The 14,674-nt window shown below is 53.9% G+C and overlaps 1 protein-coding gene across 2 annotated transcripts in view; it reads left to right on the top strand.

Moving 5' to 3' along the window:
* Positions 1 to 10,590, top strand: part of SMG5 (SMG5 nonsense mediated mRNA decay factor) — a 30,526-nt gene extending 19,936 nt beyond the window's left edge. For both annotated transcript variants that reach the window (XM_041397215.1, XM_041397214.1), the window contains 10 exons: positions 1,105 to 1,274; positions 1,527 to 1,602; positions 2,429 to 2,604; positions 2,955 to 3,113; positions 3,336 to 3,395; positions 4,192 to 4,351; positions 4,731 to 4,821; positions 5,395 to 5,469; positions 5,750 to 5,888; positions 6,288 to 10,590. In XM_041397215.1, the coding sequence (XP_041253149.1) occupies positions 1,105 to 1,274; positions 1,527 to 1,602; positions 2,429 to 2,604; positions 2,955 to 3,113; positions 3,336 to 3,395; positions 4,192 to 4,351; positions 4,731 to 4,821; positions 5,395 to 5,469; positions 5,750 to 5,888; positions 6,288 to 6,371 (1,190 nt within the window). In that variant the 3' untranslated portion in view covers positions 6,372 to 10,590. The remainder of the gene's footprint in view (positions 1 to 1,104; positions 1,275 to 1,526; positions 1,603 to 2,428; positions 2,605 to 2,954; positions 3,114 to 3,335; positions 3,396 to 4,191; positions 4,352 to 4,730; positions 4,822 to 5,394; positions 5,470 to 5,749; positions 5,889 to 6,287) is intronic.
* Positions 10,591 to 14,674: the final 4,084 nt, after the last annotated feature.

Below are 14,674 nucleotides of genomic sequence, written 5' to 3'. Positions count from 1 at the left end.
GACTGATGTTCTGGGCAAAAACAGCTGGAAAGGGAGATCTGATAAACTACAGGGAATTGTTTGTGTTTCACATAAAACTACATGGGCCTGTTGAGTCTTGTTTTTCATTCCTCCCAGCTTCCCTGGAGCAAGGAAACATTCTACATCCTGCTGCCAAATCCAGCTGGCCTACAGCACTGGCAAGGTTCAGGCTTTGCCTGGGCCAGCATTTGAAGGCACAGTATTAGATCATGTTAGTGTTGACTGGCTCCTGGCACTGCTCCACGGCCACATGAAAGGGATGGGGGTTAAAAGGGAGAAACAAATGGGCTTTGGTCTGGTTAACCCTTCCCCTCAGTGGTTATCTCACTGTTGCAGCTCCAGGAATGTGTGGCCACAATACCTTTACAGGTGTAGAAAATGAGAGATGGAATGAGTTCACTGTGTCATTTTAGCTTCCAGCTCTCCTCATGTGTGCTGTATCCAAACTGCTTTTTCATGGTGTAACACTGTCAGTGGTGGGTTCTGAATAAATCACCTCCTTTCTTGTGATTCTGAGGGTTTGTGGAATGCCCATAGCTGTGCTGATAGGTCTGTGCCAAAACCTGTGGTTGATTCCCATCTTGACCTCAGGTCACTTGTGTCACATGTGATTCCACTGGCAATGGCTTTGAGATCCTCAGCTCTGGAGAGTTAGAAGAGTGTGAAGAACATGTTCAATATTTAAAATTCTCTGACTCACAGGACAGCCCTGCCATTTCCTGCTCTTGCCTGGCTCGAAGCTGGGAGCATGTTTGCCTCAGGGCTCTGTTCCCTGCAGGAACTGCTCTGCTCCTTGTGCTGGCACTGCCCCACTCTGTCAGCGTGGAGGCTGCAGCAGAGGTTGGGCATTGGTCAGACCTTCACAGGGAGATTTTAACCCTCTTATCCCAAGGAGAAGGAAATACAGGGGTGATACACTCCAGTAACAGCACAGGGGACAGGGACTTGCTTTTGTGAGGATGTGTGGGGGTACCTAGTATTTCAACTCAACTATTACCAGCCCAGTGCTGTTCTGACACCAGCAGGGCTTGGCATCTCAGGGGGTTTGACAGCTGCCATCTTGTGCTTGCTTTTGTTTTCCAGATGATGTGTCTGACTCTGAAGAAAGCATTTCAAGTAACAAATCCTGCAGAAATGAGCGGTCCCTTCAGGAGAAGTTGGAGATTGTGACCAATGAAGGGCTGCTGCTTACTGTCAAGGTGTTCCTGGACTGGCTGAGGACAAACACAGACCTCATCATTATGTGTGCTCAGGTGAGGATGGTGTCAGGGCTCTCTACAAAGTTGTGTCAGCTTCCCTGGGCTGGTCGCAGCCATGGCCCCAGTCCTGGGCAGAGGGTGATGTTATGTCCCCCACCAGCTGAATTAAGCCTAAGAAGGATGGTGTGGTTTACTCTTTATAAAGTATTCTGAGGGTTGTGAGCTGCTGGAAGGCCCAAGCTGCCTAGTTGTTGTATACATCTGTCATGACATTTTCTATTCTGTTTTTGTGTTCTGTTCCTGCAGAGCTCTCAGAGCCTGTGGAACAGGCTGTCTGTGCTCCTGAACCTTCTGCCTTCTGCTGCAGACCTGCAGGAATCAGGTACTGGAGAAAGAAGTGGCATTGTCATGTTTCACCAACCCTAGTCATCAGTGATTCCCAGGGTGTGTGAGAGGCCAGGGAGGGAGATTTCCTAGTAGCAGCTTTTATAAGCAAAATAGGAAGTAAAACATGCATGTGTTGGGGTTTTTTTTTGTTTAAATACCATTCCTGTTAAATACTATCCCATGGTCTTGAGAATCATGTAATCATAGAACATCCTGAGTTGGAAGAAACCCCTCACCTCGCTCCAGGACTGGGTACAACTCCTGGTCCTGACAGGAAAACCCCAAAACTCATGCACCAAAATGCTATATTAATGCATTAATGTGGCTGGCAGCATACTGAAACACTGGCACCAGCATGTGAGAGTCCATGTGTGGCCAACAAGAGTGAAATTCACTGCCAGCAGGAGGAGTAAGGCTGTGATTTTGCCATGGTAATCCTGGAAAATAGTTTTGGAGATCCAGCTGCTCATGATGTGCTCTGTACCTCTTCAGGGCTGAGCCTGAAGTTCCCAATGGTTTATGAGAAGCAGAGTTAAACAGGGTTGCTCATCATTTGGAAAGCTGTCCCTCCAAAGAGGGGATTTCCCAGAGTCCCCTGGCAGATTGTTTGGGAGAGTTGCTCTCTATATTGAGGTGGTCTTGTGGCTCCTCCTTAAGCAGGTGGTCACAAAACCACCTGCTTAAGGTGTTTTAAGGTGTTTTAAGGTGTTTTATTAACACCTCTGCCCGTGACCATTACAGATCATCACGTGCCTTAAAGCAGTTCTCCTCTTAACCCCCTCTTCAGTTGTTTTGCTCCCCTTCTTGTCCCTCCTCTCTAGGGCTGGCCCTGTGTGATGAAGTCAAAGACATCCTGAGTGATGCTGAGCTCCCAGACCTGAAGGCCAACCTGCTGCTCCCTGAAGACGTGGCCCTGCGCAATCTCCCCCCTCTGAAAAATGCACACAAGAGGTTTAACTTCGAGCAGGATCGGCCCATTTTCTCAGCAATTGAGGAGGTGAGTTGGTGTAAATCCTGAAAAAAACAGACCTGGATTGTTGTGTGGTTCCTTTTCCTAGCACTGGAGGCCTGAGCAGAGGTTTATGGAGCAGATGTGGCAGGGTGCTGCTGATGTTTGCTAAGATTTTCTTGGGCTGAGGAAGCCCCAGACTGCTGGCACCCCTGAACCTTCTGGCCAGCTGTAGTCTTTCCTGCAGTCTCTGACTTCAGAGGAGATCACAAAAATCCATCAGAACTGGGCATTTAGTATCAGTTCCTGCCTTTTTCAAAAGTGTGAGCAGCAGGTGGGCTCTGCCTCAGGCCACGCCGTGGCTGTGGTGGCTGCTGACTGCTCCTGCTTCCTTGCAGTCTGTCGTGAGGATCTGCTGCATTCGGAGCTTCGGCCACTTCATTACCCACCTGCAAGGCAGCATCCTGCAGTTCAACTCAGAGCTTGGCATCTTCATCAGCATAGCACAGTCAGAGCAAGACAGCTTGTTGCACCAGGCCCAGGCTCAGTTTCACATGGTGAGTTGGTAGAGGTGAATGAATTCTCTGTATCCTCTGTTTCCTGTAGGTTACTGTTGGGTTGTAACTATAATCACAGATCTTTGGGAGGAGATGACAGTTCTGTTCCTTAAAGCTATTCCAGTGTCCCCTTTTCACTCTGGAAGTGTTTCTGGAAGTGTATGCTAGTGTCAGCTGGTGTGTTTCCTGCTAACTGATATGGAAGTTTGGTTTTCCAACCAGGCTGCAGAGGAAGCTCGTCGGAACAGGCTCATGAGAGACATGGCTCAGCTTCGACTGCAGGTAGGAGATGCAGTTCCAGCCTGAAAAACCAGCAGGGTAGTGCCTGGGATGTCAGAACCTGGGAAGGGAAGGGGGAACTCTCTGCTGCTGTCCCACGCAGAGGCAGTAAGTCCATTCTGCACCGGTTGAACTGTGGAGGTTGGAAGGGATTCCATAAGGATAATGGAGTCCAGGTCCCTGCTCCTCACAGGGCTACATCAAACTGAATGCCCACTAGTGTAGTTCAGGCACTCCTTGAGCTCTGGCAGGCTTGGTGTGACAGCCACTTTCCTGGGGAGCTTGTTCCCCCTCTGGGGGAAGAACCTTTTGCTGATGTTCAGCCTGAACTTGCCCTGATGCAGCAATGAAGCTAAAAATGAAATGTATCATTTCCTCATGTCCCAGTGCTAGTCACTGGAGAGAGGAAGTCAGCACCTCCTGCTTGCTGACCCCCTCGAGGAAGGTGTAGGCTGTGATGGAGTGGTCACCCTCAGCCTTCTCTGCCCCAAGCTGAACAAACTGAGTGACCTCAGCCACTTGAGGCCTTTCACCATCCTGGACATCGTACTCTGGACACTCTCTAATATTTTGATGCCCCTTTTACATCAAGGTGCCCCAGACTGTTCCCAGTACTCAAGGTGGGGCTTCATTGGGCAGTGCAGAGTGAGATCTTCTTCTCTTGCTGCATCCTGCCCTCTGTTCTGTATTCTTGGAGGTTAGAAGGGCCTGGTGGAGTTTTGCAGGGCAAGTCTTGTCCTGTTTGATGGTCTGTTTCATCATAAATGTGAAGCGGGTGTGTTTGCATGTGTGCTTTCAGCTGGAGGTGTCTCAGCTGGAGGGCAGTCTCCAGCAGCCCAAGGCACAGTCAGCCATGTCTCCCTACCTGGTTCCGGACACCCAGGCCCTCTGCCAGCACCTGGCTCTTGTCAAGCAGCTGGCCACTAGTGGGAGGTTCATAATCATCATCCCTCGAACAGGTATGGGGACTCTGCAGCAGGTAACTGGCAGGGGCTGCCTGCCCCTGTCCCTTCTGTGCTGGGAGCAGGCCCCAGGGGCCTGGGTGGTGGCTTTCCCTCCTCCTGCTCTTATCTTCACTTCCTCGGGAACAGTTGCCACACCCTTTTGATGTGTTGCTTTTGGGGCCTCTGTGTGTGGCCCTTGCTTGGGATTTTGACAGAGTGTGTCAGAAGAGCTGAGAGGAGAACAGGTCCTGTTCCCCCCGTGCCTCTCCTGTGGCAGCTGTGCATTGGACTGTGTTCTGTGGAATGGGGAGTACTTGACACCTCTGGATTAGTTTGCAGAAGTAGAACTGTAAACAAGATGGTTTTGGTTTTTTTTGTTTTTTGTTTCTGTTAGTTATCGATGGCCTAGACTTCCTGAAAAAGGAGAACGCCGGTGCTAGGGACAGCATTCGGTATCTGGAGGCAGAATTTAAAAAGGGAAACAGGTGAGAGCAGGACAGGGGTGGGATTTCCCCTTGTTTTTGGAATGGGTGGGCTTTGGGTGGGAGCAGGCTGTGGATCCCTTGGAGCAGAATGAGGAGTGGGCCAAGGAAAAGCCAGACTTCAGGAATGGGAAGGCAGTGAAGGAGCAGATGCAGCAGCTGGTTCTTCAGATGTGCTGGTGGTTGCTGCTCAGCTGTGAAGTGCAGCTGCTTCTGAGCAGTGGTGGAGTTGCATCTCTGTTGCTGTATAAACTGGAGCAGTGGCCTTTGTCACTGCACTGAGAGTGCTGGAAGAGCTGAATTGTGCCTGGGTGCTCTGCAGAAACACAGCTGAAAGGACAAACTGCATCTCTGGGGCCAATGTCAGGGCTGGTGGGCTTGAGACGTGGTGCTGTGAGCACCATGTGGGAATGGTGCTGAGGCAGGGAGGTGATTGAAGGGATTCACAGAGGATTCCTTGCATGGACCTTTGGGTTGGTGGAAGCCCTGCAGCACCCAGAGGAGCTGCTGTGGAGCACTGACTTCAGCCTGTGTGACAGTCTCCATATGAGCTCAGAGACTCTGCTTTCTCCTTAGGTACATTCGTTGCCAGAAGGATGTTGGGAAGAGCTTTGAGAGGCATAAATTGAAGAGACAAGATTTAGATGCCTGGTAAGATTTCAGCATCTGAAGGTGTCTGGGCCCAGTTCTGCAGCAGGCAGGTGGCTTTGAGGAGAGGTGTTAGCACTGGGACCCATTGCAGAGCTTGTTCTATGTGAGTAATGATGAAATTCCTTGGAGAGAAGGACAGCCACCTGTGCATGTTGCACAAAGCACTCTGTGCTCAGAAAGGTCTTAATAGGAACAGGAAAGCAGCCCTGCTTCCCATTTATTGTCCTGAGCAGATGTGGTCTTCCTGCTGACCTTCCCCTCTGTTTCTCTTTTCTGTCAGGAACCTGTATAAAATTCTGGACAGCTGCAAACAGCTGACAGTGTCCCAGGGCAGTGGAGAGGATGACACCACGGGAATGGTCACCATCATCACGGGCTTCCAGCTGGAGGACCCGAGCTCCTTCTCAGTGCCCATGCAGGTCAGTAGCTCTTGGCTGGCTGGGCTGAGCCATTCTGCTTCCTAGCAAGGATAGAATGTGATTGATTGGCAAGAGATTTTTTAAAATGTTTTTTTCTTTTGCTTTGGCTAATTCCCAAAGTTTGGTTTCCCCAAAGTTACTTTGTATGCTGAGATTCCTTATTCCCTCAAGGCTTCTTGATTTTGTGATACAGAGTATTCTGGGACAGGTGAGAGAACTTAATTCCATGCCTGTGGAGGCCTCTGGTACCAGAGCAAGGAGAACTGGGAGGATTTGGCCGTCCAGCTGTGCCAGGCTGCCAGAGAGTCCCCAGGCTGGCAATGGCAGCTGTCTAGATGGTTTTGGTTAAAAATTAACCAGTTAAAAATTAACCAGCTGTTTTTCTGTGTTTGCTTGCAGTCTGCCATCCAGGCAGCCGCCAATGCCAGCATAGAGATAAAGAATGTTCTGGAGTTCTACAAGCAGTGGAAAGAGATGGGCTGATGGTCAGAAAGGCATCGGGTTGGTGAACCTTTCTCTCCCCCTCTCGCAACGTGCAGCGTCTGAACGAAGGAAACAACAATCTGGGCGACACTTAAGACACGAAGAAGCAGCAGCAGCAGCAACAGCAACAAAAATACCTACCCAAACGAATTAAAAAAAAAAAATCCAAAGTGGGCACGCACACTGACACCCTCCACCTGCATCCTGAGCAGACGGCTGTACAGCTCTGATGGCGCCAACTGCTCTGAGAGAGGCCCCTCGGAATGGCCGGGGCAGAGCTCTGCCCTTCTCCCAGTCGGCAGAGATGGGCGAGAGACAGGCAGTCCTTCATCCCCCTCCTTCCTCCCAAAGCTTGCTTGGCCAGCAGAAGCAGGCTGGTGGTTCAAAGCATGGACTTCACTTCAGCAAAACCAAACCAGTGCAGCAGAAACGGAGCCCTCCAGCTTGGGAAAGAAGATCCAAAGAGTGTTTTGCTCTTGTTTGGCAATCTGGGGACAGGAAAGTGGATAGTATTTCTCCCTCCCCACCCGCTCCTGTTGAATTAATTAATTTTCAAGGGTTTTTTCCTTTTAATTTTTAGTTTTTATATATATGAATAATATTAAAAAAAGAAAAAGAAAAAAGAGGAGTTCCTTTGGGGTTTTGGATACTCTTCCAACGTCAGAAAGAAAAGGAAACACTCTGTTTAAAGAGGGGGAAAGCTCTTAATATAAATTTTTTTTGTCTTAGAACAAGCATATTTATTTCCTTTCCCAGGCCCCCGTGGAGCGGGCTCAGTGCAAAGGGATGTTGGCCTGTGAGGAGGGAGCAGCCCCGTGTTGCACTCTGCTCTCCCTGGGAGCTGCACGCTTCACGAGCAACACGAGCTCCACCACGCTGCTCCAGGGAGGCCACAGGACTCTGCCTCCATCCCCAGTTTCTCCCACTATGCATTAGACCTTGGAGAAAAGGAGGAATGTGGCAGAACTGCTGAAAGAGAGAGAAGAGCCGGGTGGGATTTGTACATCATTAAGGCTCAAATGCTTGGCTTGAGCACTGCAACAGTGGGATGGAGCAGATGTCTCCAAAGGACCCAAAGCCTCTTTTTCATCTTTTCTTTTTTTCCCTTTTTTTTTCCCCACTAAATCTTTCAATAGGGTGTGGAGGAGGAAGGAGAATCTCAAAGCCATTATCTTCTGCTGGTTGTTCAATGCACCACTGCTGCAATGCTGTGCTAGAGATGGTGACAGAGCTGGAGCGTTTGCGTCCCCCTTTCTCGCGTCCCTCTGGGCTGGCAGAGGCTGTCCAGGAGCACAGAGCTCACAGACTGCTCCGTGCTTTTGGCATCCCAGACAGGAGGGCTGATGCTCCCTGGAAGGGTGCTGGAAGAGCTGGTTGCCCAGGAGAGCTGGGAGGGATCCTGCAGCCCTCCATCCTGGCAGCATCTCACGCGACCTGTGTCTGACACGCTGTCACTCGCCGGTGCTCGGATATGAAGCTGCAGGTTGCTCACAAGGGCAGCAGGAGAGGGGCTGGGCAGTCTCTTCATGCTCCCTCTTGTCTCTGTGTGCCCACGGAACAGATGTCTCCATCCACATGAACCAGCAGCAGCTATGCAAGTACAAACCATTGGAGTCTTCTATCTGTCTGTGTTCTCACATGGGCCAGCCAGAAACTGCTACAGCCAGAGAGCATAACATGAGAAGCTGAGTCACATACTCCACTCTGTGCAGGCTCCAAGCATGGTGTGTTGTACTGCAGGGGCAGGATGTTCCTTGTTTTCAGGTAAAAACTAAAAATACCAGCACAAGTACCAGAGGATTCATTTCTTTTCCAGTTCCATCTCCTTTACAGCACAGCAGAGGGGAAATGCCAACCTCCATGGTACAGCTGGTCCATCCCTGGAGGCTGACAGGCTGGCTGTGGGGGACAGGGGTTTCCCTGCAGGATCTTCCCTTTTACAGCTTCTCCTGAAACTCACAGTACTTTGCTTGGCTAAGCCAAGAGAAGGTCATATGCAGGACAGCAGGTCAGAGACTCTGGCACACCTTGGGGATTCTTGGAGATCTGAGATGGATTGTGAAGCTCCCAGTCACTCTTCCCTCCAGTGGTTTTATTTGAAGTCATTTGTTTGTGTAGCTCATTATTTCTGTTTGATGGGGTGGAAAAAGAGAAGGGAATTTCCTTGTGGGACTGTTCTTGAGGTGAAGCCCTCCTCATCTGGTGGGGGGCATGGAGAGTTGATGTGCTCTGCTTTTTCCTGCTGCTGAAGAAACCCCCCCTGATCCTGGCTGCTGAGCACAGCAGAGGAGTCTGGAGGTCACTGGGGCTGAGCTGGGTGTGTTTGTCCTGAGAGCTTCAGTGTCACCCTTGTGCCTGCACCTGGAGGTGGTGAAGACAAGCATTGGCTGTGGTCAGAGCAGTGAGGAGCTGGGGGCAGTCTTCAGCTTCACCCCTGGTCGAGCATGCCTTGGGTCCTGGCTGGATCTTGAGAGGAGAGAAGAGCAGTACAGGTAAAGCAGCAGCCCAGAGGGAATTCCTGTCTCGCTGGTGGCAAGTGTTTCAGTTGATGGCAAGTGTTTTCAGTTCTTGCAGCTCCCACAGCTGTGCAGGGTGGCAGCTGGGAGCCAGGTGCTGCACAGCTGGGCAGGCTGAGGAGGAGCTGTGCTCTGAGTCACTGAGGCCTTGGTGGGCACAGGGTCCAGCTTAAGAACTAAAGTAAATAAACTCATGTTCTGTGACCAGAGGCAGTGAGCTGCTGTGAGCCCATATGGGGCCACACGGTGACAGCAGGGGCTGCTCACAGCTCTCCCTTAGTCACTGTTCTGTATTAAGCCACCTGAGGGGCTGGTTTAATATTCCAAGGTTTTGCATACCTGGAGGGGACAAAGAAGCCCTCACCATGCAATGGGAAATCCTGACTGCCCCCATGGCACCTTCCACTCTGGGCTGGATGGGGAGGGATTGTGACCTTTAAAAAGGACATCTGAAGGGTCCCTGTGCTACCCTCCTCCTGTCCAGAGCACTGTGCTTGAGGACCTGGTGAATGGTTTTTGGATTTGCATCCCCAGTCAGAGATACCCGGAGCTGAAAACCTGGGAGGCTCCAGAGTGTGGGAGCAGTGTGGCTGCAGAGCAACTTGGGGAGATGGCCTGTGGTGTCCTCCAGCAAGCCTGGCCTTCTGAGGGGGCTCAACACATCATCCCCTGGACTGGGGTAAAGGAAGGCACTTCTCTGTCCCCATGCCAGCACTCAGGATGAGCTGGAGTTTCCTCCTCGAACAGATCTGCTCTGTCCAGGGGCCACTGTGCTTCTCCCCTGGCATGGTGGTTGCTGATCAAAGTGGGTCTGGGGGTGGAAGCCAAGGGGATGGTCTGTGGAAGGCTCTGTGCAGCCTGTGGCTGCTGTGGTGCTGCACTGGGGGCTCCCTGAGAGCCCCCCATCCTGTGCATCCTGGTCCAAGCCAGAACTGTGAGCTGCCTCATCAGGAGAGCATCAGGCAGGATGGAGACTGCAGGCTCTGGCCGTGGGTTTCCTGCAGTGCTGCTCCTGCACCAGCTCCATGCTTGCCCTGGAGCAGCTGTGAGCCAGTCCAGTAGTGCCTGCTGTGCTGGGAAGGAGAGCAAACAGAAAAACCATCTTGTGGGCTGAAAACAAGAGTTTTCATGTGTTCTGGTGTGTTTCTTGGGTTTGGTTTTTCTCTTCATTACCACCCTGTTGAGCGGTTCGGGGTTTTTGGGGTGACCCCATGCTGGGAGGACACAGGTCTGTGGTGGCTGAGGCTGGCTGGGCTGTCCCCAAACCATGGTGGACACAGTCACTGGTGCTTGTTGGGCTTCTGCTCCATGGTTTCATGGGCTGTTCCAAGCAGCTCCTCTGCTCCCATCCTTGCTTGGCTTGAGGCCACCCGCAATGCCTCGGACTTTGTCTCGCATCTTCAATTTAGGGCTCTTTTCCTTCTTGGTGTGCAGCAGCACTGGCCAGGCTGGCCAGGCAGGGACAAGGCAGGCTGGCACAGGGGCCATGGTGCTGCCTTGCCACTCACAGTGAGGGGACTGCAGGTTTGAGGCGAGGGACAATCACCTCTCCTCAGCCCTCGTGTGGCACACGGCCTTGCAGAGCCAGGGAGGATCGAGGGGACATGGGGCCCAGCTGGGCGAGGAGGGGCTGGGGCTCCCAGCATATGTCTGACCATGGTCTGAGCACAGCAACTGGCTTAATAAAATACCAGATGTTTGTACTTGGTGTCCTGTGGTCATTCCCAGCCCATCCCACCTTTCCTGCACAGCCTGAGTGCATTTTCCATCTGTAAATCCACTCTCATATCCTTTGCTGAGCAGACTTTCCAGTAAAGGAGTGCAGATGGGTCCTTCCTTAGCCTGTGATGGGAATAGCATTTCCCTTGTTGCCTCTGTGATTTGGGATGACTTCATCCTCTTGCTGGGACTCTGCTGCCACAGGAACACCCCTGACCCTGCACGAGGACCTGGCCTAGCTCACTGGGGCCTTTGCAGCTCACTTCTAATGGGAGAAAGGAGGTGGAGAAGTGGGAGACAGGGAAAGTGTAAATGTTTAAAATGTGTGACTTTCCAGTGTCCATTCAAGGTGCTGAAGAGGGTGGGCTGGGGGCTTCAGGCTGGAGATTGGGCTGTGTGAGGGTCCCACCATGCCCTGGTGCCAAGGGAGAGAAAATAAATGAATATTCCTGTCCTGAATTCATTGCTGTCCAAGCTCCCTGATCTGCTTCCCCTGGTGGGGAGCACTGAGCTGGCCACTGCCATAATTCTCTGTCCCTCTTGGGTTCTTTGGAGGCTGCCACACGGGCAGGAAGGTCAGAGAGGGGTGTCAAAAGGTGAATCCAGCTTCAGTCCCCTGTAGGGAAAGGGGCTGGGGGTCAGACCTGTCCTGTCCCAAGGCCGAGCTGGCAGAAGGGGACTGTCACTGCCGGCTCCGTCCCCTTGAGCAGGGCTGGGAAAGCTTTTTCCAGCTTGGAAGGGCCGTGCTGAGAGGCCACCAGCCCTGTACCAAACCCTGAGCCTCCATCACTGGTCCGTGCAGGATGGTGTTGCTGTGGGGGGTCCCACAGCTCTTGCATGGGAACAGACCAAGGTGAAATTGAAGCAGGAGAAGGCCACAGCTCTGGTCAACTCCTGGTCCTGCTGAATCCTCCAGGACCCCCAGGAGCTGCTGTCTCTGAACCTGTTTCTCACTGCCTGTTCCCCTCCTTTCCTGTGCCTCTGCTTCCCACTTCTGGTACAGACATGTCATTCCCTGCCTTGAGCATCTCCCTGCCTGGGTTTGCTGTGCCTCGTGGGTTATCTTGGAGGGACTGCTCAGCACCAGGGTCTGCATCCCAGTGTGGAGACCCCAGACCCTCCCTCTGGCCTCCTGCCAACACCCCTGGGGACAGGTGACTTCCCCTTGGCTGGGGCCACCAAAGCAGCAGAGCCCTGGTGTGGGCCAGCGTGCACCTCAGGCTCTTTGGGACAGGCACGTGGGGTTTTTGAGCTGCTTGTGCTGTGCCCAGCACTCAACACAAATCCTCTGGGGATCAATAAATCCCCAAAGATCGGGGTTTTGGAGAGCATCCATCCTGCTCCCAGCTCAGTCCTCTGTCCCCTGAGCTCCCTCCAGCTGCAGCCTGGACCTTCTGCTGCCATTTGCCCCCATGGGCTAAGCCAGAGCCACTGCCACCCCTGCTGCTGCTGGGTCAGTTGTGTTTCCCCAAATTTGCTTTCTCCACCTCTTCCCTCCCAGATCTCTAGTGGGACCCCACAGTGTGACCCAGTGGGTGTTTGAGGCCCCGTGCATGGACCTGCCCTTGTCCCCTCCCCTGGCTCTCCCAGCTTGGTGGCATTCAAAGCCCAGTGCCCAGAACTGCCTTGCAGTGCCCCTCCAGCTGGAGGCTCCCCTGTGCCCCCATGCACAGTCAGGGGTTGTGTCTGCACTGGGAATTTGGGGGGATCTCAGCCAAAGCAAGGCTGTGGTGGGGTCGGGGAACTGTCCAGCACAAAATTCCCTTGGAGCCCCTGCAGAGGCCCCGTCTGCCCCTCCTGCCAGTGAGGGGAGCTGCCAGGGAGGGGCCCAGAATGGAGCCAGGGCAAGGGCAGGACTGAGACCCCCAGCCGCAGGCAGGGGTGAGGAGGGGGCAGCTGCAGGTGGCCCACATGGGCACCACACCACTGGTGCTTCTCACCAGCACTGCTCTGCCTCCTGCCAGGGCAGAGCAGCAGGAAGTTTGTCCAGATACTTTTGGATTATTTTGGGTTTTCCTTCCTCTAAACCACGGTGTGAGTTTTGGGCTGAGTGGGTGTTTACAGCACCCCCGTGCTGCTGAGCTGCTGTCCCTGTTCCCCCAGCTACCCAGCCCAGTGTCCTTCATCAGGCCCTGAATAACCTGGCTGGGCTGGGGCTTGGGGGGCTGCAGGATGTCTCTGGAGGCTTGTTCTGCTGTGGTGGTCCTAAGCCTGAATCTGCCAGGGACACCCACAGGGTCGGGAGCCTCTCTGGGGACAGGGTGAACAGTGGGGGACAAAGCAGAACCTCGTTCTTTCCTGCAGAACCCTGGGCTGCCAGCCCCCACCCCTGACCCTAATGTGCCCTCCCAGTCTGGGCCTGGAGTCCTGATCCTGTCCCGTTAGGGGCTCTCTGGGAGGGCCAAACAGAAAGCAGGCTCTGCTGCACACAACCTCAGCTGGAGCTGAAGCCTGCTGGGTGTGTCTGTCCTGGCTCCTGCAGCCACAACCCCACCCCCCGTGGGTCTGGTCCTGAGGACCCAACCCCTCTCTCAGCCCGAGTGCTGCCCCCCGTGCTGCTGGTAAAGCTCCAGGAGGTCTTCAGGGTCCGCCAGGGCCCGTGGGTGCCTCTGGCTGGGCCAGGGGGAGGCTCTGCCCCCAGATTCCTTCTCCCAGTTCCTTCATCCAAGGTGGGAAATCACCTGGACTCCCCATGAAACCTCGTTTCAGCTGGGAGATACTCCCAGCCCACCCTGCCTCAGTTTCCCCACCCACCACGATCTCAAAGCAGCTCTTGGGCTGCCCTGCTCCCCCTGGGGTGTCCCCTGAGCAGCCCTGCTGTCCCCACAGATCTTCTGGGAGGATGGGATCATGTTGGGGTACTGGGACCCCAGGAGCTCAGCCCTTGACTGTGTCCTCAGCTCCTTTCAGACGGTGAATGAGACAGTCCTGGACACACTTCCTGCTGACCAGGTGGGGCTGGGGACAGGGATGGGGAGGAGAAGAGGATGGAGATGGGCACCAAGAAAGGCTGGCAATGGGAATAGGGACGGGATTAGGGACAGAGATGGGGTTAGGGACATGGGCAGGGATAGGGATGGGGAGGGGATGGAGACAAGGATGGGGATAGGGACAGGGACAGAGCTCACTTCAAAACATGCTGTGCCAGCAGGGATTCATGTGGCACTGCCTGGTGCTCTCATCCTCCCCGGGGATCTGCTGGGCCCACCACTGCTCATCTGCCTGCTGCTTGTCTGGGGATGGGTGGGCACGGGGATGGGTGGGCACAGGGATGGGCTGGCACAGGGGTGGGCTGGCACGGGGGTGGGCTGGCACAGAGAGTGCAGGCCCCCTGACACTGTGTGTCTGTCACAGGCTGTGTGTTTGCAATGCCAGGCTCCTGGGGCAGCCATGTCTGGCACTGCTGTTTTGTCCCTGTGGCTGTTTTGAACTCCTTCATCTGCACTGGCCTCTCTTGCTATTCCCAGAATGTTTGGGATAAAGAAATGAGGGGGTGGAGGTTTCCTCCTCCTCAGCTTTTTGTTCCTCTTGGTGATTCCCCCTGCCCAGGCCAAAAGCCAAGGTTCTTGTGGGATCCTTGCTGTGGAAGCTGACAGGGCTCTGTGCCCCCTTCACAACTTCCCCAAGCTGGAGCATCCCCAGCTGAGCAAGGTGCTGCCGATTTTGGTGTGCCCCTTCCTCTACAACAACATCCTGATCTTCTACCCATCTAGAGTGGCTCAGGGCAAGGGTCAGGTGCCCCCACCACCCCGGTCCCAGGGGGCTTCCAGAGGGCTCCCTCTGGTTCTCCCCCTCCTCCCACCCTCCTCTGCTGCTGCTGTGACTGTGCCTGGAGTGAAGCTGAGCTCGGCTGCTGCCACCACCTCCTCTTGTACTGCTCACCCTCTTCACATCCCCTGCCCCAGTGCCTTGTGCTGCTCTGGCTGCATCCATGAGCAGCCCCCAGTGTCCCCCCTGCTGCCACGCTCTGTCCCCTGTCCCCAGAGCAGCAGCCGTGGGCGATGGCCTCAGCCTGGCAGGACACAGCCACCGGCTTTCCCACGTCTGTTCTGTGCTGGGCCCCCCTTG

The sequence above is a fragment of the Onychostruthus taczanowskii genome, unplaced genomic scaffold, assembly GCF_017590055.1.
Source record: "Onychostruthus taczanowskii isolate IOZ18803 unplaced genomic scaffold, ASM1759005v1 scaffold138, whole genome shotgun sequence".
In the NCBI taxonomy this organism is placed as follows: Eukaryota; Metazoa; Chordata; class Aves; order Passeriformes; family Passeridae; genus Onychostruthus; species Onychostruthus taczanowskii.
This window is presented reverse-complemented; position numbering and strand designations above follow the sequence as displayed.